Raw genomic sequence first — 27,234 nt, 5'->3', positions numbered from 1 at the left:
CCTAGGTAACGGTTTGCATATGTTTCTATCAAGGTCAACTCCCTTACTCTCCACAAAGGTTTCCAATAGCTACACAACGTAGGATCATTCTAATATTGTTGTCAATCCTAGGTCACTTAGGCACTGTGAGCACAGACAACAACTTCATTATATGAGTATAATATTTATTAATATGGATAAAAGAGTGTACAACACTATTAAAAAGCAACTCATTTTCTCCTTTGACAAACATAACCAGACACACATTAGACTGAACAGGCATCAGAACCTCTTGAAGGCAGAAGACACAGATTTGCCCCCTTGGAAAGGTGGAGAATTCCACACTGCAGAGCTTGTGCGCTTGAAATAACGTGGCTTGCTCTTATCGAAGATTTCTTCCAACTTAGGACTCTTCACCACTCCAAAGAGCGCTTTGGTGTTTGGTGGATTATAATATTGATGCAGGATTACTTGGCTTAGTTGATTTCCTAAGGAAGGGAAGAACCAATATATTGACTGCCATTGATGGTTTGTATTGTGAGGTTTCAGTTCTTAAAATGCACACAGCAAGGGTTCCCAAGGAAGAATGGATTAAATTTTCCCCGGTCTCACCGAGGAAAGGGTCTTCTTTCCTCATAATTTAAATTCACACAAAAGACAGTAGCAACTATTATGAACATTTTAAAATGAAAAAAACAAAAACCAGATTGAAATTAGAATTGATCTTGATTTTGTTAGCAAAGCATTTCCTTCCTGAAATATTTTTGAACCATTATAGATTCCTACTAGAAGCAGTGAAATCTGCCTGTCAAAATATACTTAACAGAACTGGCCAATAAGAGATGGACATCTTATATACAACTTTAATTGTAAATTATCTGAAATGTATTTATGCTATTTCTATAAAGTATTTTCTCTATATTAAAAATAAAAAGTCACCATTCTAAAATCAACAGGAAATAGAAATTCTGCTTCCTAGCACATTTTAAAAGTGTATTCACAAAGTGTGCAAAAAGACCAAGCTGCTAAATCACATTTAAAAGACTATGTCAAGTCTTCAGGTACATAACAAATATCGTATTGTCACATTACACAGAATTTTCATATTTTTAGTAGCCCAGATCTTTAGAAGAAGTACAATTCCATGTTGTATTAAGCTCTGATTTGTTTTTAAGCAAGCATGTTTAGAAGATGCTTGAAAATCTTATTAGACTACAGAAATAGTTACATTGGTCATATCTAGTCCAGCATCTCACTCACTCTTCCAAAGTACTAATGGCTATTACACAGCTTCTGAGCACAGATGTTCTGTTCAGCACTCAAGGCTAATGCAGGATAAAGATGTTTTCTGTAAACCTGTCTGCCAATTTTTAAAAGCATGTAAGGTGAACTACCATATTTTGTGGTAACAGTTTCCATAAATACTGAGAAGCCTTCCACAACCTAGCACCCTCCTCGCATGTTACTATTTTGTCTCTCTGAATTCTTAGCAATTATAGAAGCTGTACTTTCCATACATCTGCAGAACACTGGATTAGGAAGATCTAACATCTAAGGGAGTGCTTAGCTATAATGTGACTCAAAGAAACACAGATGGGTTTCAACATACCAGAAGCCCAAGCAGGGATGGTTTTGCGGGGCTGACTCTCATCATCTGTTGAATCATCACTGTTCAAATCCATTCCATAATTATTTATATCAATCTTGGGTTGTTTGGGGCCTTGAGGTGTCATTGGATATGAATTACAGAGAGGTGAGTTCTAGAAAAAAGAATGTCAGCAGCAAAATCAAGTCACTGGAACTGGATCCTGGAACTACTAAAAGAGTTACAGCACATGCTAGAGGATATCTGCTAGTAGTTTCCCACTATTTCACACAAGAGTAACCCACATAATTTATTCATCCTCATTCCCAAATAAACTCTCTAGTTCTTCCAACAATGGCAGCAGTAGGTCCTAATTGTCTGAGCTGCACCCTCCCTTCCTTTTAAGCAGTTTTGGACATTTGTGGTAAAGCATAACCCAAAGATCCGAAGTTCCATTCTATTTGATGAAAAAAAAAATATTCGAATAGCCTTATTTTTCCATCAACAAGCTCTAGGAAGCAGGGTTTTTTTAAAAATACAATGTACAAATCCAGATATTTCTTTCTAACAAGTTTATTTTCTTTCCTTAGATTTTAACTTGATACTTTCAAGTTTTTCCAAATCTGTGAAAAGATGTCTCAGAGAGACACATATAGAAACACAGTAAACCCCCTTCCCCAACACAACATACACATAGAGGGAGGAGTGATGGGAGAAGCAGATTTGATATTAAAATGACAGGGCAATAAAATAGGCCATTTTTATTTGTTATTTTTAGGACCAAGGCTATTTTATTCTGATTTATTCAGTGTCAGATTGTGTTTATTGTAGAATAATTAATTGGGAGCCACTCAATTTGTTATAAGATGGGCAATTATACCAGGGGTGAAATGCTCCCGGTTCGGACTGGATCACCCAATCCGGTAGCAATGGAGGCGGGTGGTTCGGAGAACCGGTAGCAAAAATTCCTCCCCCACCCCCATTCCCCAGCTGAGCAGCACAATCATTAGAGGCTTTTTTATTTTTAAAAGCATTTTTTCTACAATCTCTTTGGCCAAAAAAACGCTTTTAAAAGTAAAAAAAAAAAAAGCCCCTGATGATCGCATGGCTCAGCTGAACTCATCAGAGGCTTTTAAAAGCATTTTTTCTACAACCTCTTCGGCTGAAGAGGTTATAGAAAAAATATTTTTAAAAGGGAAAAAAAGTCTCTGCCGATCAGGCAAGTCAGCTGGGATTGTCAGAGGGTTTTAAAAGCATTTCTTTTACAACCTCTTCAGATGAAAAAATGATTTTAGAAGTTAAAAAAAAAAGTTGGCCATGCCCACTCAGTCATATTACCCCCCCACACACACACATACCAAGCCACGCCCACAGAACCGGTAGTAACAAATTTTACATTTCACCACTGAATTATACCCTTTAAATACAACACCACCAACAATAATAAAAAGTGACTGCCTCTCCAGATGCTGCCAAGCTACAATTCCCAGCAGAAGTGTATACAAAGAGATGTTTCTATTCAACAATTGAAAAGGTGGAATTCTACTTTATTGGCATTACTAAAAATGGTTCTATATTTTAAATCTTAAGACTGCTAGAGGTAACCTGCTTTCCAATATAATCTTTAAGACCATATATTTAGGGTTATTGTTACTTTTTGCTAATTATTCAGGGCAATACTGAGGTTACCTCAATAGTCACGGTTACATTCAGTTGCTTATTAGCAACCTTTGCCTGAGCCTCTGAAGTTGTTTTCAATAGTTCCTCTTCTTGCTTCCGTTGCTCCTGCTAAAGAGACCATACAATATTGAGAGAGGTCAGTGCTGTTGCTCCACAACAGGATCCAGATGAGGTGGATGGAGGGCAAACATAACAGAAGACATTCAGAGAGAGATGGAGGAGTCCCTTACCAACTTCCACTCTTTTTCCTCCATTTCTTTCCTGAGCCTCTCTTTTTCTTTAGCTGCTTGTAAAACCTCCCTCTGCAAGCGTGCAGCCTTTTCTTTTTCTTGCTGTTCATGCTTCCTGTAAGCAAACACACTACAATTACCATCTGAAGAGAAAAGCAATCAATCTTTTCATCATTAACATGAACCCCATGGCAGTCCTAGCTATACTTCCAGGTACCCTAATCATATATTTGTGCACCTCAGAACCCTTCCCATGCCTACTTTTATGGGAATTCATGGAAGAATGCTCAGCTACTCTGTTCTTACCGCTGTGCCTGAATCTTTTCCTGCTCTTGCTTCTTCTCCAGTTCTCTCTTAGCAGACAGTTCTTTTTCTCTTTCCAGCTCAGCCTGGTGTTGTTCTGCAATCTTTCTTGCTCTTTCTTGTTCCTCCTCTCTTTTCTTCTGCATCAATTCCTTATGTCTACGTTCTTCCTCCTCCTAGGAAAAGATCTTGTTATTTTCCAACTGAAAGCCAGTTAATCTGCAAATCATAGAGGAGTCACGGAAAAAATCATACATCATACTAGCTACATCTCTTCCATAATCACATATGAGATTGTGAACTGAAGCATCCTGGGGTTTTTTTGCTACTCAATTCTCAATATGTAAGATTGTAAAGAAAAAAAAGAGGCCAAAAAATTATTCCAATTATACACAGTGACATTTTGAAGCTTATCTTGACTATGGGGGAACAGTTTCTCAGAAAAAAGTTCTATATAGGAAGCAAGACTAAACCAAGAATTGAACTTGATCTTCCTAGTGGGTGCACTTTTGCAACCACTATACTAATGTGGGTGCTATCAGGCAAATGACTCATCCAAGTGCTTTTTCCATTGCTATGATTTTGGATGGATTCAAATCTGCATTGGATGAGATTAGTTATAATCTATTTTACAAACCAGGTTTTCCTTGATGCTCATGATATAAACACATTTAATCTGGGTAATCTAAAGACTTCCCCAAATCAGCAGAAATTAAAAGAAACATGTCAATAACAAATAGGAATGTATTCATTTCCCCTTCTTCAGTCCCCTAGGTCTACCACTGCCCTGCTTTTGCCAATTAACCCTCTACTTTACCAGTTGCAGTGCTCTCTGTTTGCGGGCATCTTCCTCTTGCTTGCGCCGGGCTTCAAGTTCTTCTAGCTTCTTAGCCACTGCCCTTTTCTTAATTTTGCCTTCTGCCATTTTTTCCTCTCGGACCTAAAATACACAACTTGCCTGGTACATAGAACATATTTTGTTCAAGATAATAACAGAGCAGATAATACATTATGCCAACTGGGCAAGCAGTATTTCCCCATCATGGAGGGCTGTAGCGCTTAGGACCATGCCACAAACACATAGAAGGGAGTTTTGTTTCCAGCTTTGAGAAAAAATGGGGAAGAGGGTGCTTTGTTTTTCTACAATTTTAATGTATTCCTCACCTCAGATTATTAGAAAACAATTCTACTAACATATCGGTAGGAAAGCGTTAGAGTAAGTACAGAAGTAAGAACCATAAAAGGGTCTTATGATCTATACATGGATGGGAGCCTCTAGAGTTGTAAAGCAGCGGCTTAGAAAAAAACTAAGTCCAAAATATGAATGTGGTGTGGAATTATATTGAAAAATTTGGAACCTAGTGAAGTATGAAGAACATGAATTTATTCAGCATGGGAACAGCAGTAGCTCAGAAGATGTTCTGCTGTATCCAAGTTAAAAGTTTCTACTGTGTTTTCCAAAAAATAAGCCCTCCCCCGAAATATTTAACCGCATGTGCAGCCAGTCTCCGCCATTTCCTCTGGTTAGGGTTAGGGAGATAGAGCTGGAAATCAGGTAAAACGGAAAGAGGATCCCCGTCTTACTCCACACGCCCCCAAATAATAAGACCTCCCTGAAAATAAGGCCAAGCGCTTATTTCAGGGTTCAAAAAATTAATAAGAGTGTCTTATTTTCAGGGAAACACGGTATAGATGAATTCCATCAATGCTATGAGGAATCTGATAAACATGGTTCTGGGCGGCCAAGGTTTAATTTATTATTTAAGAGTTGATTATGATCATATTTCATTGTTCTATGCATACGTTGTTTCTGTTTTTATTACTGTTATCTTCTTTCTAAGGTTTAGTTTTATTCTTTTGTTTTTTTGCATTATCATTTATTACTGTATTGGATTATTTTCTTTTTCTCTTTTGTTACAGATTAAAAAGCAAGTTTTTTTAAAAAAAAAGGAAATAAAAGCTAAAAATTGATATTTTCTTTGTACAAGTCTGAAAAATCTGATATAAATAGTAATGTGGTATAAAGACAAGGAGTAGTTCTGAGCTGAGAGGATAAGAACATAGTTTTAACAATCTTACCTGGCTTTAGCAGAAGATACAGTGCTAGCAGTATCTTACAGCTAGATACTATGTAGAGATCCCATCTTCCCCAAAAGCTCTCTCACTGCATTTACCTTCTCATTCTTCTCTTCATGCTGAGCCAACTTTTGTTCAAGTCGTTTTTTCTTTTCTTCTTCTAACTGCTCTACTCGCTCCCGAGCCTGCAACACCTTTTGTAGGCGCTCTTCACGTTTACTGAGGGCACACAGGAGACCAGTTAGAAGAAAGTCAAAAAGATTGGGAGAAATTACAAAAGGGGCAGCCAGAAGGACTCAAATCCACACCGTTTCATCTCCTCTAATCGCCGTTTCTTTTCCTCCTCCATTTTCCTTTTTCTTTGATGCTCGGCCTCTTCTTTCTTCCTCAGATTCTCTAACCGCTGCCTCTCTTTTTCCTAGATAGAAGAAGAGAGGGAAGAAGCTCATCTTAGGATCTTATGAAAAGCTGCATTCATTTTTATTGTGACTGTAAAGGTCCTCGCTGAGGTGAAAGGTCAAAAGCAGAATTGTGGTTTTAGCCAAAAAAAAAAAAAAAAAAAAAAAAAAAAAAAAGGTAACCTACTCTAGTGAACACATTTCATGGTAAAACTGCAATGGATTCAGAAACTACTGTATTTTTCAGACTATAAGACACAGCAGATTATAAGATGCACCAAGATTTCGAAGTGGTAAACAAGAAAAGTTTTTACCCTCCCTGGCCCCCAGGAGCACTCTTGCAAGCCTCCCAAACCCTCTGCACGTTCCATTTTTCACAAAAACGGGATGCACAGAGGGTTTGGGAGGCCTGCAGAGTGCTCTTGGGGGCTGGAGAGGGCAAAAATGTGACACATTGGAGATTTGGAAGCCAAAAATGGGTCCGTTTTTCACAAATATGGGGCACGCAGAGGGTTTGGGAGGCCTACAGAGTGCTCCTGGGGGCTGAGCAGGGCAAAAAAGCCCGTTTTTGGCCTCCCAAACCTCCCACACATCGCATTTTTGCCCTCCCCAGCCCACAGGAGCACTCTGCAGGCCCCCAAACACTCTGCACATCCCGTTTTTGCCAAAAATAGACCTGTTTTGGGCAAAAACAGAACCCGCGGGGCAGGATTTCAGGAGGGCAAAAAAGGCTGTATTTGGTGTATAAGACGTATCAACATTTCCTCCCTCTTTTGGGGGGGGGGGGAGAAGTGCATCTTATACTTTGAAAAGTACAGTAAATAAACCACCCTATTTGGAAGATGGAAAGTTTCTGAGGGTATCAAGGATTATTTTTTCCTGGACCATGATGTTCCAGCCATTTATTTAGGTTGTTAAAAGCTTTCTGAAATAGATTAGCAGAAATAGGTATTCTTAAATATTTTTGAGTCAATACCAAGACAACTGGTTTAGTGAGGCCTGGGGGGAAAAATGGTGGGATATTCCAGAGTTCTTCTCAACATTACTTCAGGAACAGAATGTTTTCTGTGTATACAAATTAATAGTGCCAATTACTCAGAATTTTCAAAAGGGGGGGGGGAGGGAAATGTAAGAGCTTAAGTAGTTGTTTGCAAGTCCAACTTTGCTCCTGTAAGTCATGTTCACTGCCACTACAAATTCCTGAAATTTTCAAGCAATTGGCATAAAAAAGAATCAGGACTGGGGATTTAAAACAAAGCCTTGATAAAACCCTAAACATATCACATATTTAAGTTTTAGCATCCTTTACAGGTTGCCCTCAACTTATGCCTGCTGGACCAGTTCTCTTCCACTCAAGGAGGTCTTTGGGACCTGAGGTTTCCGCTGTCCTTCAGAAGATATCTCTCCCCCCGCTGGCAGCCCTTTTGCTTTTGGAAACAACTAGGCCAGTGATGGCTAACGTTTTCCGGACCGAGTGCCCAAAGCACGTGCGTGTGTGTGCGAATGTGGGCACACGTGCCCAAACCCTCAAAATGCAATGCACGCACGTCTGCCATGCATGCGCCCCACCCCCCGTGCATGTGTGGCAAAGAACTGATGACCAGCTGGCTGGCAGGAGGCGTGCGCAAATGCGCAGCGCAGTTAAACTGGGGCGACAGCTCGCATGCTCACAGAGAGGGCACTGTGTGCCACCTGTGGCACACGTGCCATAGGTTCACCATCATGGAACTAGGCAGTTAGGCCAAGAGATTGCTAAGCAAAAACCACAACTCTGCTTAACCATTTTACTTCAGTTTTCCTTTGCTTTGCGGACCTGCCAACATAGTAAATGTGAGGATTGATCATAAAGTTATTTTTTAATCACCATTTTAATTGCAGAGTTGCTAAACAAGGCAGTCGCTAAACAAGGACTACTTGTACAAATATACTAAGCATGTCAGCATGAATGTTGTATTTTATTTACACTTCACATTGCACACCTTAAAAGCAGCTGTATTAACAATATAAATGAAGTGATCCAAAGATAGCCTAGTTTTTTTGTTGCAATTTCTTAGCTTGAAAAATGGATCTAAATTGAGACATGAATTAGATGAAATAATGTACAATATTCTGAAATATTGAAGGCTATCACAATAAATAGTACAATTCTAATAATGTATATGCACTATCTGCTTTTTAGTAGAATTTAGTTGAAAAACACTAATATGCTGGGCTTCCCTTAAAAAGATCTCTATGCAAGTTAGGACAGCTTTGGACAACACACACTGGGTTAATTATGCACAAATGCACCTACTGTAAGAGCATTCTTGTTACTTACAACAAACCCTCCCTGTGTAAAGAAAAGATTGAGAAATGGTTAATAAATATATTCGGGTGTTAGAAAATCTTTTCAGTATCTGTATATTGCCCGCAATAGGGCTGAAATAGGATCCTGCCCTACTACACATTTTGTTAATTCAGACTGAATTAGAATCAATAAGAGCAACCTGCTGGGATATTTAACTCAAGAAGCAACAAAGGACTGAACTATCTGCCAGAAACTCATATGGGAAGAATACTGAACTTAAAGGCTATATACAAATTTTGCATGAGGCAAAATTATTGAGCTTTCAGGTTTAACAAAGAGCTAAATCTAAAGACATTGCTCAGAATTTCAAAACAATCCATCTCCCAAACCCCATGTTTGCCTTTCAGTTTCTTTGGCCCTTTGCCTATCGACTTTCTTGCTGCCACTAGTCCACAATTTCACCTGTTCAGAAGTTGCTTACCCTGGTCCTTCTTAAACCTTGTTTCTTTCATCAATTGTTCACATTCTTGCTTTTCAACCTCGCTCTTTTACTAGCTCAACTCAACTGAATATAATCATACAGTACTTCAAAGCTTTTCACTATTTGAACCCAAAGAGCTTCAAGCAGGGACTTTCAAACTGAACATTTGTGTAAACTCCTGAGTTAACTATAAAAATAAATGCAATGTGAGATTATGTTTTTAGCTAATCTTAGTAACAAGACTAAGAACTTGAACTTCTTGATGTTTACAACTTTTGAGGAGGGGCAACTTCCACCATCAATTCAGATGTCCCTCCCCCCTTTTTTTGTCATTAAATACAGAGTACTTTAAATTACCCTGGGAGTGAAGCGGAGTGGAGTGTTCTGCCGGAGGAATGATTTTATTGTGTGGTTTCGATTTACAGAGGCAGGAGTCATCAGCATCTGGTTCTTCTGCACTGTGTGCAAGAATGTTTTGAAAGGACGCACAACCTGAAAAACCCAGAACATTATCAATCCATGGAAGTCAATCCTTTGTCCTGGGTGTGCTTTCAGGGATATAATGCTTGTCTTACCTTGCTGGCAGGACACTGAGGAGATAGAGTCTTTTTTCTTGGTGGGGAGAGCTCCTCTTCTGTGTGCTGTCCATCATCTCTATCACTAATTGCTCTCTTATAGCTTGGCTTTCTCCTGCAAGATTATAAAGGGCTCATTGGACATCGCGACTCAGCCCTAACATTTCCTTGCCTCGATACAGGTGGCAAACATAAAATTTTATATCCTGTGTCTTTCAAACTCACAAATTACTCAGGGGCAAAATAGCTGCTTGGTAACTATTTAATGAGATAGAAGTCCAAGATCAGCTACTTAGGATTTAAGACTGCATCTAAAACCCCTTAACCTAAAATTTGAGATACAAACAGGGGAAAGGATACAGTGTCTTTATAAGATTATCACTTTAGCAGCCTATCAGTAATTGCCTCCCATATAGTACAGGAAAATTAAATGCTAAGGCTCTAGGGAATTTTTTCTTTTTTCCAAGAAAATTCCCTTGAGGTTTCAAAAGAAAAGAAAAGCCCCCCTTTGGTTTTAACTATCTGGAAAGGTTATTATTGTTCTTTTCTCCCATTGGTAGCTCCCGAGAATAGTTTCCTTATGTCTGGGATGCAGAATAACCTGCAAAGCTTATTAAATACTAACTGTCATCAGCATTAAGCAAAGGTAATGCATACTGAGAGATGTGGAGCACTAACATCTGAAAAACTACATGAAGCCCACCTTGGCAGGGGGTACATAGAGGCACCACTGGATTATTTTGGCAGGAAGCTGGTAGAATCCCTGGGGGGACTGCTCTGTGGGAGGCTTCTGCTGAGCATTTCTTAGTATTTGTGCAGATGGCTGGGAAGACTAGCAGCAGGAATTCCCTCAATAGCTTGGCCTGAAACCAATGACTCTTTTTTGTCCTGTGACTTGGACCTGCTGAGCTTTCTTCTTGGTGGGTTTGCTACATCACACACTTCACTGGGGGTGCTGTGAGAAACAGAGGCAAGGAAAACAGAAAGAAACTGTGCAGCCTTTTTTCCTATCGAATTTAAGATTACAATGCTCTGAAAGCAGAGAAGTTTCAAAATCCTTGAAAGATTTGGGGAAGAGGATTGCATCTGTTCTGAGCACACAGAAGAACTGGGAAGGAATATAGCTTTTGATATTAAATCACATAGTTCCCTGCAATTAGCTACAAAGATTTAAAACTTATTGTGATTATCATCAAGTTGTTTTTAACTCCTAGAAACCAGTGATAGATTCTTCTTCATGACAATCTATCTCTAACCTGTCCTTTCAAATATCCCAATGGTGCACTCGTCACCACTGTAAGTGAATCCATCCTTCTTGCTGCTGGTCATCCTCTTTCACCATTCTTAGCATTACAACTTTTTTCCAGAGAGCTGAGAACTCTGGTTTGATTTGTTCAATAATCCAACTGTTTGTTTTTCGTGACTGTCCATGGTATTCTTGGAAGTCTTCTCTAACACCAATGTTCAAAGGTGTCATTTCTCTTCCTAGCCTGCTTTTTAAAATCCAGCTTTGACTTCCATAGAGTGTCACAGGGAATACCATGGTCTGCATGATTTTGATAGTATTGATATATATGGCATTTGAATATCTTTTTCAAAGTCTTTATGGCTAGTCTAACAAGTGCTAATCTTCAATGTATTTCTTGACTGCTTTTGTGTTTACTGTTGAAGTGATTGATCCTGAAAGGAAAAAGCTATCCATTACTTCAGTATCTTCATTGCCAATTCAAAGGCTGGTTGCTCTACCTATTGTAATTACTTTTGTCTTCTTTTTTAAATTTTTAATCCCATTTCTTTCCAGTTTGCTTTTTGACTTTCAGTATTAAGATTTGCAGATCCTTTCATTTTCAGCTATCTTTACTAACCCTGACTACCTTCTATACTCAAAGAACAAAGTAGAGAGGTTTCCTTTCTTATTTTCCTCCATCTCCCTAGATCAGTATTTCATAGCTTTTGTCAAAAAGAAGTAAGAAACATACCGGGCACTTAGAGGCTGCTTTTGTAACTCATCACTCATTTCAGAGCTGTCTTCTGCATCTAAAGAAAAATAGAGGATGAGCATTCAAGGGTTTGACCGAGTTAGGCAGAGGCAAAGTTGTTTCATCAGCAAATAAACACTGTGTTTCTCCAAAAAGATGATTTTCTTTTGACCACCGAAAAAAGGGCTAGGCCTTCTTTTTGGAGAGTTCTAATTATTGACTCACCTCGCACCAGTGGCATTGACAGCTCCGCCCAGAAGCCTGCTGCTGGCTCACTTCTTCGGCGGCCGCTTGCTGCCACTCGCACGCATTACTCCGGCCTCCGTTTTGCATTTAGATGTCTGCCAGAAGGCACCTTCAGCTGATAACAACTCTGTTATTGGCTGCAGATGCCTTCCGCCTGGCATCTGAATGCAAAACGAAAGCCAGGGAGATGTGTACGAATGGCGGCACACGGCCGCAGAAGATGTTGGGGTTTTCAAGGCCTGGTAAGTAGGGCAGCTCCACCCCCCATCCTCACCCTAGCTTATTTTTTTACCTGTGTGCCTTGCCCCACCCCCTGCACCCCAGGGTTGGGGGGGGTCTTAATTAGGGCTAATTTTGTGGGTGGGGCTTAATTTGATCGCATGCATTCAAAAACATGATAGGGCTTCTTTTCAAGGACGGTCATCTTTTTTGAGAAACACAGTAAATAGTCAATTGTCAGGGCAAAATATTCATATGTGTACAAATTATTTTTTATAGAAAATACAAGCTGTTTAGTGTAAACTAAATGATGGTAAACCCATGACATGCTGTCAAAGGTGACATGCCACAATGTTTTGAGTGAGACACCAGCATTCACTCAACAACTATTCTCAAAAACATGTCCATTTGTTGTGTGATTTCTGGAGGCTGCACAAGCATGGGGTGTGCTCTCAAATGGCCTCAAGTGCCTCCATAATCAGGAAAAGGGTGAGCGGGGAGTGAGGGATACTTAAGAATGGTCTCAGAGATAGCAGAGGTCACGGAAGAGCATTCACCTAAGCCACTTCAAGAGCAAAGGTTTTGTTTGACCAGGAACAGCCCTGAATAGGTTGCAGGGCCTGGCTAACACAAAGACACCACCTGAAGGCAAGGGATGCACGTTGGGAGTGCTTAGCCCTGAGGCAATAGTACCAATCCCAAAGGGCCACAGGGAAAAGCACAAGGTGGCCTTTTGGGGGGACAGGGGTGGCACTAGAACTGAAGTCAAGGCCTGGCATCAATTTATCTAAGAAGCAAAAATCCAAATGATCAGTAGATAGCAAAGTTTTAGAGATTTGATCCATGATTGTTGCAACCCCATTATGATAGGTATAAAGTCAAGAGAGCAGCAACTCAAGTTTGGCCAGTCAGCTTCTTGGCAAAAAAAAAAAAAAAAAAGACTGAATAAAGACTCTAAGTAAAAGGTTGACACTCTAATATAAGAGATGCACAGGTTTTTAAACCAATTTTCCGGTGAGCACCTGCGCTGGCCAGCTGATCGGCGTGTGCGCATGCGCGGCAGTAACCTGAAGACTTGTCGGCAGTAATCTGAAGAAACCGCAAGTACATTCTCCAGCAGATGCACACCCCTGGGCAATCCTATTCCTGGTCTTGGCCTAGATAAGTGCACACAAGTGCTCTCTTTTCGGCACTTGGTGCCGCACGCGCGCACCCTTTTTGGCACTTGGTGCCGAAAAGGTTCGCTATCACTGCTCTAGACCTTCTTAAAGGCCAGTAGAGCAAAACACATTTCAGGGTGAAGGTTGTTTGATATGGCAGACACAAAAAATATGCTTCCTGGGCCCCATAAGGTGATAATGTTTAATTGATCCAACCCAGAGCACCGGAACTCTAGTTTTAAAGGATGGCAAAGATAACTAGAAACAGTCTTGCAAATATCCAGCTGACGCACCATGAAAGGCATTATAGGCAGCCATGTTCTGAGATGCACTGTTACAGAGGCACCCATGTTGCATAAGCAGCTACATTCTGGAACAATTTTAGCTTGAGTTATCTTCAAGCTCAGCTTGAGATGAAGAAGATACTGCAGTACTCCAGAAAGACTAAGGCATGAGTGACATTGCTAATTTCATTTTGTATTAGCTTTTTATATTGTTTTGGCTTTACTTTTTTTTATTAGGTGCTTTACTTCACAGAGCAAAAATGCCAGGTATAAATGAAATCTGATCACCAATGGAAGATGGGAGATTTTCCTCCCCACCCCCTGAAATAAAACCCTTATTAAAACTATTACTATTATTAAACTTGCCCTCAAATAACTGGATTAGTACTGAATAAATATGGTTAATGTTTGTATTCCTTAGGCATGTCCCATCTGCTTCAAAGTTGGCTACTTTTGCTACTTAGCTAATATACTGACCTTCCCTGTCTCCTTTATGCTGTTTTTCTTCGGATTGGGAAGTCTCTGGCATACCAGTCTTATTAGAACAAAGGGTTTTGTTGAGATTTTCATCAACCTATGATAAAGGTAATCACATTTTGAATTCCTTTCCAAGCAAGGTACATAGAATTATTAGTTGACTGAGCTATTGCTTTAATGGTTTAACCTAAATTTAAGATGCTTCTGAACTGAATGTAGTACTATAATTTTTTTAATTGAAATTTACGTTTCACCCACTGAAATCAATGAGGCTTAAGTGGCAGAGAATTCTTCTTTTATAAGTATAATTAAACCAAAGTCCAATGCCTGGTTCAGAAATATCAAGCACAAAAATGGGCCAGAAATTTTTCACCGCAGGTTAAGTTTGGTGGATTCAGAAATATTTGCTTTCCAGATGATCTGACACTAGCAAGAATCATAAGGCTCCCAAGATATAATTTGTATATTCTTTCAGATCAATGACCTTTGTGACAATAAAGATTAATAAACAGCTTTTTAGTTAGACAGTCACAAATATGATTTTCATGTCACTTTAATACAAACTGCTTTAAAACAATAAAAAATAGAAAAGAACTTAGGAATGTAAAGCTCCAAACAGAAACAGTTGTTTTTATTGTACCAGTCATCTCCAGAACAGTTTATGTAAGAGATTATACAACTCTCCATTATTATGAATACTATAATACACACTCATAGGTTCCTACTTCCGAGAACCAAAATGTTCAAGGCTTGGCAAGAAAAGTTATGTGTTCTTATCTACACGCCAGACTCTGCTCTATAGTGTCAGTCACATTACACAAGGAAGAATTACATTTGTCCAAGGGTAAGCTGCATATGAATTTTCTCATCCCATAGTACAAGCTCACAAATGTGGTATGATGTAGGAAAGTATAAATTTAATAAGCAATTATATGGTACCAACCATAAAAAAGTCAAACTTCTATCATTTAACGATGAAGTAACCGTTTCCTTTGGAAACACTAAGAAAATACATTTATAGATGGCTACCTGAAATTTAACATGTGCTCTGATATGGGACAGCGAATAGTCCCAGTAGTATTACAGATGTGCCTTTATCCTGGGGACAGAAAATTATTACTAAATATATGAAATCTGATCAGTTAGAAATTATCCAGTTGAAGTTCCAAAATGCAGTTCAGTAGACAGAACAGAGCCAAGCATTCAAAAGAGATCCTTTGCAACGTTTGTTAATGACAGCAAATCCCTCCCATTCAAAAGACTTCTTTGACAGGCTTATATAAGCACACATACACAGTTAGAGTCAGCCTTAGAAGTAGCTACACATTCTATCAAAGTGGCTGATTAATACTTTATGAAGGGGTGCTCTGCTTACATCAACATGCTTTTATAAACATCTGTTTTAACTTACCTTCTGAGAATGAGACATAGAATCTAATGTTGCTCTATGAGAGAAAAAAAGAACAGAGAGATATATAATATCGATTAACTACAGATTTCTTTTTAATAGTAAGATTTTAATAAAGGCTGTGCAACGCTCACAGATTCTAAACAGTTCTGTTACTCTCTAGTCCAGGGATCCCCAACCTTTTGGTCCTCAGGGACCACTAAATTCATAATTTTAAATCCCACAGACCACTAATATGATCTGCCTAATGACTGGCTGGTTGGGTGTGGCTAGGTGACTGGGTGGGCGTGGCCAACTCAATGTCACTCGCGTCGAGGGGTTCCTCACCGGTCTCTACTTGCCCCTCCCCACCCAGCCCCTCCTCGCCTTCCTGCCCGGGCTCCTTAGGGCCCCAACAGGAAGCAGTTGTTGGAGCTAAGCAGCCACCACAAGAAAGAGTTGGCAAAACAGCTGGCTCAGTTCAAATTGGATCTTGTCAAGACGGAGACTCAGCAGAAGCACCCCACTGAGGGCTAGGAGCATAGGCTTTCCAAGCAGAGGGAAGACCTGTGGGAGTGCAAGGCCTGGAGGCTCAGCGGGCTGAGATGGTCAGCCAGTTCCAGGCCATGATGCAATCCCACTGGAACAAGGTCCTCCGGCTCTTCACCACCAGCGGTGCTTCCCTCCAGTCTTCGCCCAAAGCCCTGCACCAGGAGGCCAAAGCAGACCCCATGTGGGAATTTCTGCCCCCCTCTGACCCACACAAAAAGACCCCGAAGGGGGAGACTTTCCGCAGCAACACGAACGTTCATTGCATTTATTTGTCCTAGGGGCCGTAGTTTGAGGACCCTTGATTTAGTCCAATATAAAAAATGCAAATAATTTTTCTGAGGACCACCAAAATTTTCTCATGGACCACCAGTGATCCACGGACCATCAGTTGTGACGGCTGCTCTAGTCCATGCAAAAACTTCCCTCTATCTAGATTGTGTTTTTTCCAGAGGTTGGCAGTTTAAGATTCCAAACTAGAAGTAGACCGAAATGACCTAGGTAGGGTGTTCCAGACCCCATTGACATACATCACTGTACATTAGGCTTCATGGAGAATAATTAAAATGCCACACAAGAATGCAGAAGAATCTATTTTGATAACTAGATTGTATTGTAATAAAGCTAAGAAAGTGAAAGAATTTGAAAGACTGCTGTGTGTGAAAAGCAAGCTCTAATTACCACAGGCAGTATTCAAATGTCTTGTTCCTTTTTTCCAGTCACTCTACATAAGGAAAATAGAAATCATTTGCTTTAATGCAAGAGAGTTTCCACCAATTCTTTCTTTTGTTGATCTAGTATTTATTTTTATTTACTTTTGTTCATGTCTGAGCATCTCTTTGACGCCATGTAATAAATGAATCAAAATGATTAAATAAAATTAACTGCTTATCAAAGATATTCCATATTAAACTACAGTAGCTGTCTTCAATCAATAATTTATTACTTTCACAAAACCTCTTTGACTGAAATAAGCTTACCTGGATTCAGTACTTTCTTTATCCGGAAACACTTCCTTAATAGCCTCAGCTGAAAGCACAAATAACATTTTATCCCCCACATAAGCTAGACCATTAAAATAAAACACAGCAACTACAAATATATGTTTTTTCTATTACATTTTTAGCAGCACCCAGGCCAAAAGATAACTCACTGAATTAGTCTGGGTTTCAAACACATGAAACCTGTTTAAGAAATTTTAGGATATTCTGAGACCAGACTTTTTTTCCCCCCCAAACCAGAAATTTGAGTTATTGAATTCTATTGAATGAATTTTATTTTCCGTAATGAATATTTTTTCATTTGTTAAAATATTTTTTTTACTGGCTTTTTAAAGTTTTAACTACTTTTGCCAGTTTCTGATATTTTTTAAGGATCAACTTTAAAGGTGGTCCTTGACTTTCAAACATTTAACAATGGTTCAAAGTTATGAGGGAGAAAATCACTTGAATTTACAACCATCGTACCAGCACATGTTCACAATTCAGGCACTTGGCATCTGGTTCATATTTACACCTATTGCAGCATTCTGCAGTCACACGATTACAATTTGCAACCTTTTGGTTTGCTGTTTTCCAGCAAAAAAACCCACTCATTTGACAAACTGGATTCACTTAACAACCTTATAATTCACTTTACAACTGTTGTAGAAATTTCCTACATTCAGGCCAGACTTGATTTATGATCACAATGATTTATGATACGAATTCTAGTCCCAGTTGCAGTTGTAAGTTGAGGACTATCTGTATATTAAAAGAAAAGTGGTTTATAAGAATGAACTTTCTCCTGTTGAGAGGCTTCTCCATTGAGAATACCAGCTACAGCTATATTACACTAACTCAGCTGTGCTTTATTTGTCTAATACCTATACCCTGTTTTCCCCCCAAAATAAGACATCCCCTGATAATAAGCCCAATCGGGCTTTTGAGCGGATGGCAATACAGCCAATCTTATTTCAGGGTTCAAAAAAATATAAGATAGGATCTTATTTTCGGGAAAACATGGTAGCTATCCATTTCACAAACATGTGACTGGTGGCATACAAAATGATAAAAGAATCAATAAATACTTAGTACAATTACCATCATTAAAAACATTTAAAAATTTAAAAACAAATTTTCAGAGTGCTCACTTACTAGGCCCTCCTGAAAGTCAGTACAGCAGAGAGATATTAGAATGAGGGACTTTTCTTTGGAGTAGCCCCAATCTGATTAAATCAGTTCCATCTAGGGATACTTTAAGGGAGTTTTGAAAATACTCTAGACTTTAAATAAACCATGCTGTGTTAAACACTTTCACTCTTAAAGTATAACTATAACTTTGGGAGGGATGTGCCTTCAAGTTGGCCTTGACTCTGGACAACTGCCTGGACTAGTCCCTGCAGTTTCCTTAGCAAGATTTCAGAAGTGACTTGCCATTGCTTGCTTCCTAGGGCTGAGAGCTTGACTGGCCCAAGTTATCCAGATATGATGGAACTAGAACTCACAGTCTCCTAGTTTCTAGCCTAATGCCTTAACCACTACACCAGACTGGCTCATATCTAGTTTGAAACTGCATTTAAAAAAAAAAAAAAAATGAACTTCTTTAAAAGTACAGTATTTTAATAGTTTGATAGAGAAATTTATTTTGAATTATATCCTCTGAAAGGACCACGCTTGGAATGGACTTATAAAATTGAAAAGAAAAAAAACTTACTCTTAGCATGCGTACGCACAGATGACTGCTGGATAGATTGTTTGGATACAGTCCTGCTACTGCGTCTCAAGACAATTTGTTCCCTTTTAGTGCTTAGTGAGTATCTGTTGGCCAGAGAGGCTCTAGAGCTTGTGGAGGCTCTGCCCATCAGGCTTCGGCGTACTGAGCGACGGCTTCCTTTACAGACAGTAGGTGTTTGTGGAGATTCATTTAAATTCAAAGTGGCTTTGGGTTCAGATAGCGGCTTATCTGCTTGTTGCTCTGGAAATAATTTTTCAACGCTGGCCGCTTCATTTTCAATAGTTTTGGAGAGACACACATTTGCTATCTTCAACTTACATGCTGTCCGTCCCACCTCTTTTTTTAATTTTTCCTCGGGAGTGTCTTGGATTATGATCACAGAATTTTCAGACAAGGGTTTTGATCTCTTAGCAGGTGATGAAGACAAAGTATGGCTTAAGGCAACCTTTGCTAGTTGAGGTGGCGTATTTTCTATCTGCCCTTCTGCACTGCGCCTCTCGTTGGCACTAATTTCTACTAGTGGTATCCTCCCTTTGGCTAAATCAATAACTGGATTCTTAACAGCAGCAACTGAGAGAGACTTGAAAGACCTGGCAGCCTGTGATCTTGTTACACGAACACAAGGAGAGATGTTCTCTAGTTCAGCTTTCTGAATTTCTAATTCTTTTTTGCGCTGAGTATTTTGGGAAATCCTCTTTGAAGCTCTTATCCTGGCACTGTTTCTTTTAGATGATCTAGTAAAAGAAACATACTGTCAAGTGCACAATGCCAAAACCAGCACTTACTATGAGTAAGCAGAACAAGTCTCCATTTAATTTTTCACACAGTAAAAATGATTGGGAGGAAGCAGTTTGCTAAAATGAACTAGGCAAAACATTTTGCTGATCTAAATAGCCAATCTTTAAAACATTTCCTCAAAATTACGGTGAATACTATTTTACTGAGCAGAAAATTCTAAAGAAATTAATCACATCATACATATAGAAGTCATTTAGTACTACATAATCTACTAGGCAGACTCTACCTAATCAATGAGCTCTAAGGAGCTGCCTTCCTTTAGAACAGGGGTGTCAAACTCGATTTCATTGAGGGCCGCATCAGGGTTGTGTTTGATCTTGGGGGCCCGAGGTGGGTGTGGTCAGCTCAACATCACTCGTATTGGGGGCGCCTGTAGAGGCCCAAGCACTTGCCAGCGAAAATGGGTTCCCGAGCTCTGTTCTCAGCTGCCACGGACTCCTGCAACCCTCTGCCAAATAAAATAAAGCTCGGGAGAGCCAGACATAGCCCCCCCGGGCCTTGAGTTTGACACCCCTGCTTTAGAAGGTCTAATGGAAGTCAAAGCAATTTTTGATGGTCCCTGAGTAGTGTTTGCAAATCTCTAAATCTCCTCCCTTTTTGGCCAGCAGCTGGCATTCAGAAGGCATTCCATTAGCTGTTGTGTGCTCTGTGATCAGAGTGAATATATTAGCTATCTTTCAGAATATATAGATGGTCCCAATCTGAGCAACTTTAGGCAATGAACAGGAAGCAAACCAAAAACAGTTCATCCTAAACATTAAAAAGAACACAATAATATTGTATAATAAATAATAAGTAATGGCAAATCATCTGGGCATGAAGAGTACACTAAAAGATTTAAGAATTTTTCTGAACAAAAGAGCATGAGCCAAACATGTTGTCTTCCATAATGTAAAGAGACTACTACCAAGAATACCTGTTTTCTACTCCAGATTTCAAGGGAGGGTAAAATCCCTACAACATCTTCCTCAACATTCGGACTTGTCAGATAGACTCATACTTCATAAGGCACTCCCTGATATATCTGAGTACCATGCCATCTAGGGCCTGGTAGTCAGTGTGCTAACCTCAAGGTAAGGAAATGTCCTTGATTAGTAATCTGGCACCAGCACTGTGTAACAGCTGCAGTTTTTGAGTTGTCTTCAGAAGCATTCCCAATATTTTGAGGAAGATTTCAAAGAGATTCTTCATTCAAATATCTGTCAAAGCTAAACTCTCCTTCAAAGATTCACCCAGTCCTACCTAAAGTTACCTAATGTCAAACTATCATAGACTCAGAGCTGAAGAAGCTTCTTGGATGAAAAGCGAAACGTCTTCAAAGAAAAACCAGAAAGTCCAGTTGCCTCTTGAAAAAACACCTTTGGAACAATCGTGACATGGATTTCTGAGAATCTCCATAGACAGGCTCTGAAGTCCTTAACAATATATCCAATACATACAATCAAGTAATCAGAACTGCAAACACCCAGATGACTACCATGCTAAGCATTTTCTGTATCTCTTTTGTTTCCATCGAAGTGGTGATCCATATTTCTACAGGCCATATCTGGTATCTCAAAAAATCCATTTTATACTTATGAACCAAATAGTATGTTTGAAAAAATTCTGTAGAATCTTGGGACTTCTGTCCGTCAGCAGGCCAACTCTCTCCAACAGCACATAACTAGATAAATTTGTCAGAGAGAGAAAGCCCGGGGGGGAGGGCGCGCCGGGGATCAAGTTCAAAAATTGGCTGGATCAGAATTGGAGATGTGCTGGGGGGGGAAAGAACTCTTAATATATCCCTATGAAAGTTGCATAGCAACTTTGAATCATAATTCCAAGCATCATTTTGAAATGCCTATTTGTCCAAAGCACACTACTTTTCAAATCTGTTGCCTAAAGGAAACTGGCTATTTTAAAATGGTAATGAAAACTACTTATTTGGGAGGGCTGAGTTTGATTTTTAAGTGCAGCAGGAAATGAAGTATTTTAAAAGCCCCTCTGTGACTGTTGGGTTCCCTAGAATCAGTTCACATTTCCTCCAAACAGTTACATCTAAAAATAACCTATAATAAGCTATTATTCTACATAGAGCAATTCTTGCTCATTAGAGTCATTGTATTTCATATGCTTTTATTAAAAAGAGGTGAATGCAGCCTTCAATTATCATCTTATTTTGCATGTTTTAATGTATGGCCAACTCCACTGACATTCAAGAAACAGTTCCATACATTTGAAACAGGACAACAGCAAAGACACATGAGTTGTGCTATTTATTTATTAGACTTGTATGTCACTTATGTTGCCTAAGTAGCTATGCCATCTTCTCAGGGTTTTTTTTCCTTTTCAACACTGCAGAGACTGCATATATTTTTGTGCCAATATAAGAGTGCATAGAGTTTCAAGCTGCTTACAAACAAAAGAAAATACAGACATGCAAGAACACAAGCTGAATTCCTGGGCCATGCAACTCAAGCAGGCTCAAAATTCCAAAGACCTAAACTAGCCTGCACAAGTTTGCTAAGTCTGTCTTCAGAGGTTGTGGCAAGTTGTTTCTTATCCCCAAACATTATATCTATTTGGCTTACTGTTCCTATGATGTGTGAGCTCATTTCATTATGAATCTATAATCCATATAATTTTAATTATCTTGATTTTCTCACCATCCACTTAAAGAAAATAGTGATCAAAACAAAGGACTGGTTGCTCTCCCAAAGGTGCTTTTTCAGGAGGCAACTGGACTTTGTTTTTTCTTTGAAGACATTTCACTCCTCATCCAAGAAGCTTCTTCAGCTCTGACAGGATAGTGGGGAATGGAAGGATTCATATTCCTTGCAGACAGCTGGTCATTTGCATCCTTTTAGAGGGTCACTGAAGCACTTGGGGGTTTATCTATGTCCTCAGGGTCACCTGAGTAGTGTATAGTTTTGTAGTCTGCAATTTTTTCTCCCGGGAAATCCATTCCTACTCCAAAGGGTGTATTCAAAAGGTGTTCATCCCAAATTGTATAGCTAAAAGTCTATAGAGATTCTCAGATGCCTCGTGAAAGAGCACCTTTGGGACAACCATGACCTGGATGACTGAGAATCTCTACAGACTGGTTGTTCTGCAAGATTTGTAAAGAGGACAGGGATAAAGAAACAAAATGCTGAATCTTCCAAAGATCTTCTGGCTCATGCAACCCAAAAAACACCACAGATCTTTTAGTACATCAGTCAAGCGTCTTTAAAATTGGTTACAATTGAATTCAATTGGGGGGGGGGGAAGCTATGTAAATCCAAGCTTATCGTAGGTAGATTCCAATCTTGAAAACTCACAACAGGGAGACTTCAACTCAGTGGATCAAAGACCTCACCTAGAATACCATTATGCTGAATATTCAGAACTGTCCATCAACAATACATTTCTATCTATGGGGATTTCTACAGGTACACCAAGATTCTGCTCCTGTTCCCACCATCCATCTGGACAGTACATCCTAGTATCTGACAGGAGAGGGATTTGAGAATAAGGACTGAGTCTATTAATTATGAGATCATCATATACCGGTACTTATTTACAAATGAAGATAGGTACTGTGTCTATGTCTTGTAAGCCATAAGCTGTCTCATTAAAAATGGTTTTGTACTTTAGTTTATAGTTTGTAAACCATTCCCAAATGATAAATTTATTCAGTTTACTCTAGATACTCCTAATCCTAACATTTTCCACAATTATTTATTATGCAATTTGTTTGCCTCCCACCTCATGTCCAATGACTCAGGGGGGGAGGGGGTTTACAACATAAAAACATAAAAAATATTAAAATCATCAATTATAAATAACACAGGTGATAAAATCATTAAGAAAAGATGGCAAGAGGGAGTGGGACAGATGAGGAAGTGGGAATAGACTTTAATTACTCAACCACCTCCAGTGCGAAGGTTTCTTGATTCTCCAAGCCTTGGAGGAGCGTGGGAATCAATCTCACCTCAGGGGGTAAGATGTTCCAGAGGGCAGGAGCCATAGCACAGAAGGCTCTTCTCCTGGATCCCACCAGTCAAAATTTCTTAGCTGATGGGATCAGCAGGATGCCCTCTTTGCTGGTGCGGGTGGGGCAGGCCAATCTCATCGGGGTGAGACAGTTCTTCAAGTAGACTGGATCCAAATATCAACTGGAATTGTACATGTAACCCAAATATTCGCATAAATTCAAACATGAAACAGAAATCCTACCTTCTTGTGGCAAGTTGATCATTCTTCATAGAAGAGAGACATTTTTTTCTACTACGATTTTTCTGAGATGGGGTTTTTGGCATCAGCTCTGGTTCTCCATTAAAGCTACTACTTCGACAAAAGAAATAACAATTTAACCATATTTGATAGGTGCTTTTATTAAAAATCCTGTCAATTTTTCCTAGGATATTTGCTGACCACTAATTTAATTGTTCAGATTCACAGTTTTGTTCAACAAGAGGATTGATCATTTTCTTTTTTAAAAAATCATATTATAATGGTAGAACAATCGAGCCATTTGGAGATCTGTTTCAATGAAGGCTGCTGGTTGGTGTGGTTTGATGTTAGCACCTTTTTTGAAAATTAGAAGCAAAGGACCAAATACAATAACTAGGAGATAGGACAAAGGGCCAGGACCAAAACTACTTACTTTTATATATATTTAAATTGAATATAGATAAAATTGTTTCCTGTATTCAATTATTTTCTCCTATTGTTTATAAAGATGTACATTAAGAATTTGAGACTGAAGAGTTTCTGGGGGCTATTATTGTTTGGCTGGGTAGGTAGAACCCACCTTTTTAGTACCATTTCTAGCAATTTGTTAGTTCTTACCTCTTAAACATCTTGATAGCTTCTTCAAGAATCTCATCCATCCATACAAAATCTCTATCATGAACATTCTGGATAAATTCTGTGAGCTTTTTATTTGTCTCCTCTTCTAATGCCATAGGATTCAGCATATTCAACATGTTTTAGCCTGCAAAACACAAATAACAACTTCTGAATAAAGTCGCAGAAAAGCAAGATCGCCATTATAACATGCTGTAAATTGCATTTTTCAATGTAAAATTGCAAAAAGTAACCTTTTCTCAAATTCCATACAATTTTTTTAATTTTACTGTTTATTAATTTTGAAGGCTTGTTTTATTTTGGTTAATTATGTTATATTTTTTCTTTTCCTTATGTTCACTATTTAAGCAGCAATTTAAATGCTTAAATAAATAAACAAACCCTAATAATTGTAAAATACTTAATCATCTTTGATATTATTTTCCCCCAGAAACATCTAAGCTGCAGTAACCTTAAAACCAAAATCTGTCTACAAATACATTCATCAATTTTAAATGCACAGTGGTACCCTGGTATTTACTGTTAATTCCTTCTGGAAGGTGTGATGAGCATCAAAAACAATGACTACCAAACAATTTTCCCCCCATAAGCAATAATAATGTAGTGAATCACAAGTCAGCCAACAACGAAAGTTCTAGCTTGTGCATTGAATACCAAACAAACAATGAGTATCAGGACAAAATTTTCATGTCAATATGTGTTGAGTACCAAATTCAAGGAGTTTTACAGCAACAGGGTACCAAAGTACCACTGTAATTTTATAATATTAATATTTAATATTAATATTTACTATAAAATATATACTGTATAATTTACTTGGGTTTTCAAGTGCTGTGAATTGCAACTTCTTAAAATTTTAAAATAAATCGACTGCTTCCCCAACAAATGAAATTATTATTTTCATTGACTTTATGGGTGGTCAAAAAACAAATATTCTGCTTTCCAGAATACATTTTGACAGCACTCCCTCTTGCTGCACATGGATGGTCTTTTTTCCACCCTAAGTGTCCCTACCACCTTTACAAGTTGATTGTAATCCCTAAGGTTACAACTCAACCTGCAGAGTTTGAAAATCTTTGCTGTAACTCATTGTTTAATCTTGCTGCCAAAATTGGTTTACAGGAGACAAATATAACTAAAAATAAAATTAAGAGACATTAACAATTTACTTATACAATGTGGCATTTATTTGCTATATATTATAAGTGACGTAGATTTCCTTATCTATAAACCAAATCCCAGAGCAAATAATGCAATTTACTACAAACAGCTCAAACAAGAACAGATTATCAGCAAAAAGCTTGGCCAAACAAAAGCCTTCAAAAACAGTACAAGTCAACTTTTGCAATACAATATTTAAAACACAGATTTGAGATTTCAGCATCTACTTAGTTGATCATACAAGTGGTCCGAATGAAGCAAAATACGACATAACTGGCTGAGCTGGTAACTTATTGGTATAGAACCCTAATTACTAGGAGCTGAAATTTTAAATATAATACTGTGGTGTTCTGCAAGATGTCAATCTTGACAAAAGTACCTGGCCAAAAACTTAAAAAAGTGAACCCATCAAAACATCCTTCGGGGCTAATCCCCTTATCAGAGGCAGGTACTTCCTCATATTCTTTTCCAGGTTACAGACCATTTGGAAGGAAAGACATTTATAGGGTGGAATAACAGCACCGAGACTGTATTTGCACAAAACCAACCAAGCTAGATCTAGATGCAATATTTGCAGGTGCAAACTTGGTTCAGTGTAACTTTTGGTTATACAGTATATATCTACAATTCAGGATGGGGGTCCCAGTAGCCGTTTGCGTGGCTTTTACCAATTTACGATTCAACGCATCATGCAAATGCAAAGCGGATTTATTTCATCAACCAAGTTAAGCGCGCTGTGCAAATCCAGACTTCAGATACCGGCCTCCTTTCAAAACCCTCTTTTCAAATCCCCTAGCGATACTGGACTACAATTTTTATTCCTAACCGAAACCATGCTGGCAGGGCATGATGTTCCGGAACTGCCCTCCACATTGTCCGTTACTCGCCACTGAATCCACCGAGAGCAAAATGAAACCTTGAAGACTGTAAAACCCACCACTGTCCCCACCGTCTGACGATCAAAGAGCCAGACAGACACCGATCGTCCTTCTTTCATGAAACCTCGCTCGGTCGCTCATTCACCGCTCCCGCGGCGGAGGGGCAGCCCGTTTCCTCCGGACCCGGCACAGATCCGAGCGAACCGCCAGCCTTTCTTTCTTCCAGCAACGGGCGCGGGCAGGAACATCGGCGAAACAGCCACTTGTGGCGCCCGCTACAAATTTCAAAGAGCGTCACACTGCCAGAGGTCCAATCAGAAGCGGAGTTTTTAAAGGCGGGGATTACTATTGGCCGAGTAAGGGAAAGAAGAACGCCCCAGCGGCAGATCCGCTCGATTCCGGGGGAGAGGCTTTTCGGTGTCATCTGGAGGAAAAGGAGTTGCGAGGGCGCCTGCTGGACGCAGAGGAAAAAAAAGCCCGTAATGCACAGCCAATGCAATCTCATTAAGTACAATACAAAATCGTGGCAGAAAAGCCGTGCGGTGCCTTCGAGTCAGCGTTGACTCCTGGCGATTGCCTGGACTACTTCCTACAGTTTTCTCGACATGGTTGTAGCTGATAATGCAGAAATCAAAAAGTGAAGAAATCTTTTAATAGACTCGATTTAAAAACGGCAGCTCCCTTCTCAAAATAACTCTGCAGTTTCTCCACCTAGTTGAGAAAGTGCGCAGAGAAAAAAGGCGACAAAAGCCCCCTTTCCCAGAAGGGAAAAGGGGTGCGAACGAAAACGAATCCAGCGAAGGGAAGCGAAGTGCACCCTCTTTTGTTATGTGACGAGGGAGCGCAACGCCTCGAAAGGTTACCTGCGGGCAGCTTCCTAAAGATGTTGTAGACTGTAGAGAGGGAGGTCTTCAGTTGCAACTCCTTCCTGAGTAGGTCTTATAACATCTGTTGGTT

At 39.3% G+C, this 27,234-nt stretch overlaps 1 protein-coding gene across 2 annotated transcripts; it reads right to left on the bottom strand.

The window, feature by feature from the left end:
• Nucleotides 1-225: 225 nt before the first annotated feature.
• INCENP (inner centromere protein) lies at nucleotides 226-24,357 on the bottom strand. 2 transcript variants are annotated; one of them, XM_070957339.1, is made up of 18 exons: nucleotides 24,221-24,357; nucleotides 23,606-23,713; nucleotides 18,590-19,344; nucleotides 16,876-16,924; nucleotides 15,371-15,404; nucleotides 13,960-14,056; nucleotides 11,574-11,631; nucleotides 9,595-9,709; nucleotides 9,377-9,511; nucleotides 8,545-8,580; nucleotides 6,162-6,271; nucleotides 5,952-6,072; nucleotides 4,595-4,717; nucleotides 3,781-3,953; nucleotides 3,475-3,589; nucleotides 3,254-3,352; nucleotides 1,589-1,739; nucleotides 226-467 (listed from the first exon to the last, which is right to left on the bottom strand). In XM_070957339.1, exons 1-18 carry the CDS (start codon nucleotides 24,355-24,357, stop codon nucleotides 262-264), a joined length of 2,622 nt encoding a protein of 873 aa, XP_070813440.1. In that variant the 3' UTR covers nucleotides 226-261. The 2 variants fall into 2 exon arrangements, with proteins under 2 accessions (XP_070813440.1, XP_070813443.1); XM_070957342.1 differs by lacking the exon at nucleotides 8,545-8,580.
• Nucleotides 24,358-27,234: the final 2,877 nt, after the last annotated feature.

The sequence above is a fragment of the Pituophis catenifer genome, unplaced genomic scaffold (genome assembly GCF_029215685.1).
Source record: "Pituophis catenifer annectens isolate HBS135680 unplaced genomic scaffold, rPitCat1.0.hap2 SCAF_1, whole genome shotgun sequence".
NCBI lineage: Eukaryota > Metazoa > Chordata > Lepidosauria > Squamata > Colubridae > Pituophis > Pituophis catenifer.
This window is presented reverse-complemented; position numbering and strand designations above follow the sequence as displayed.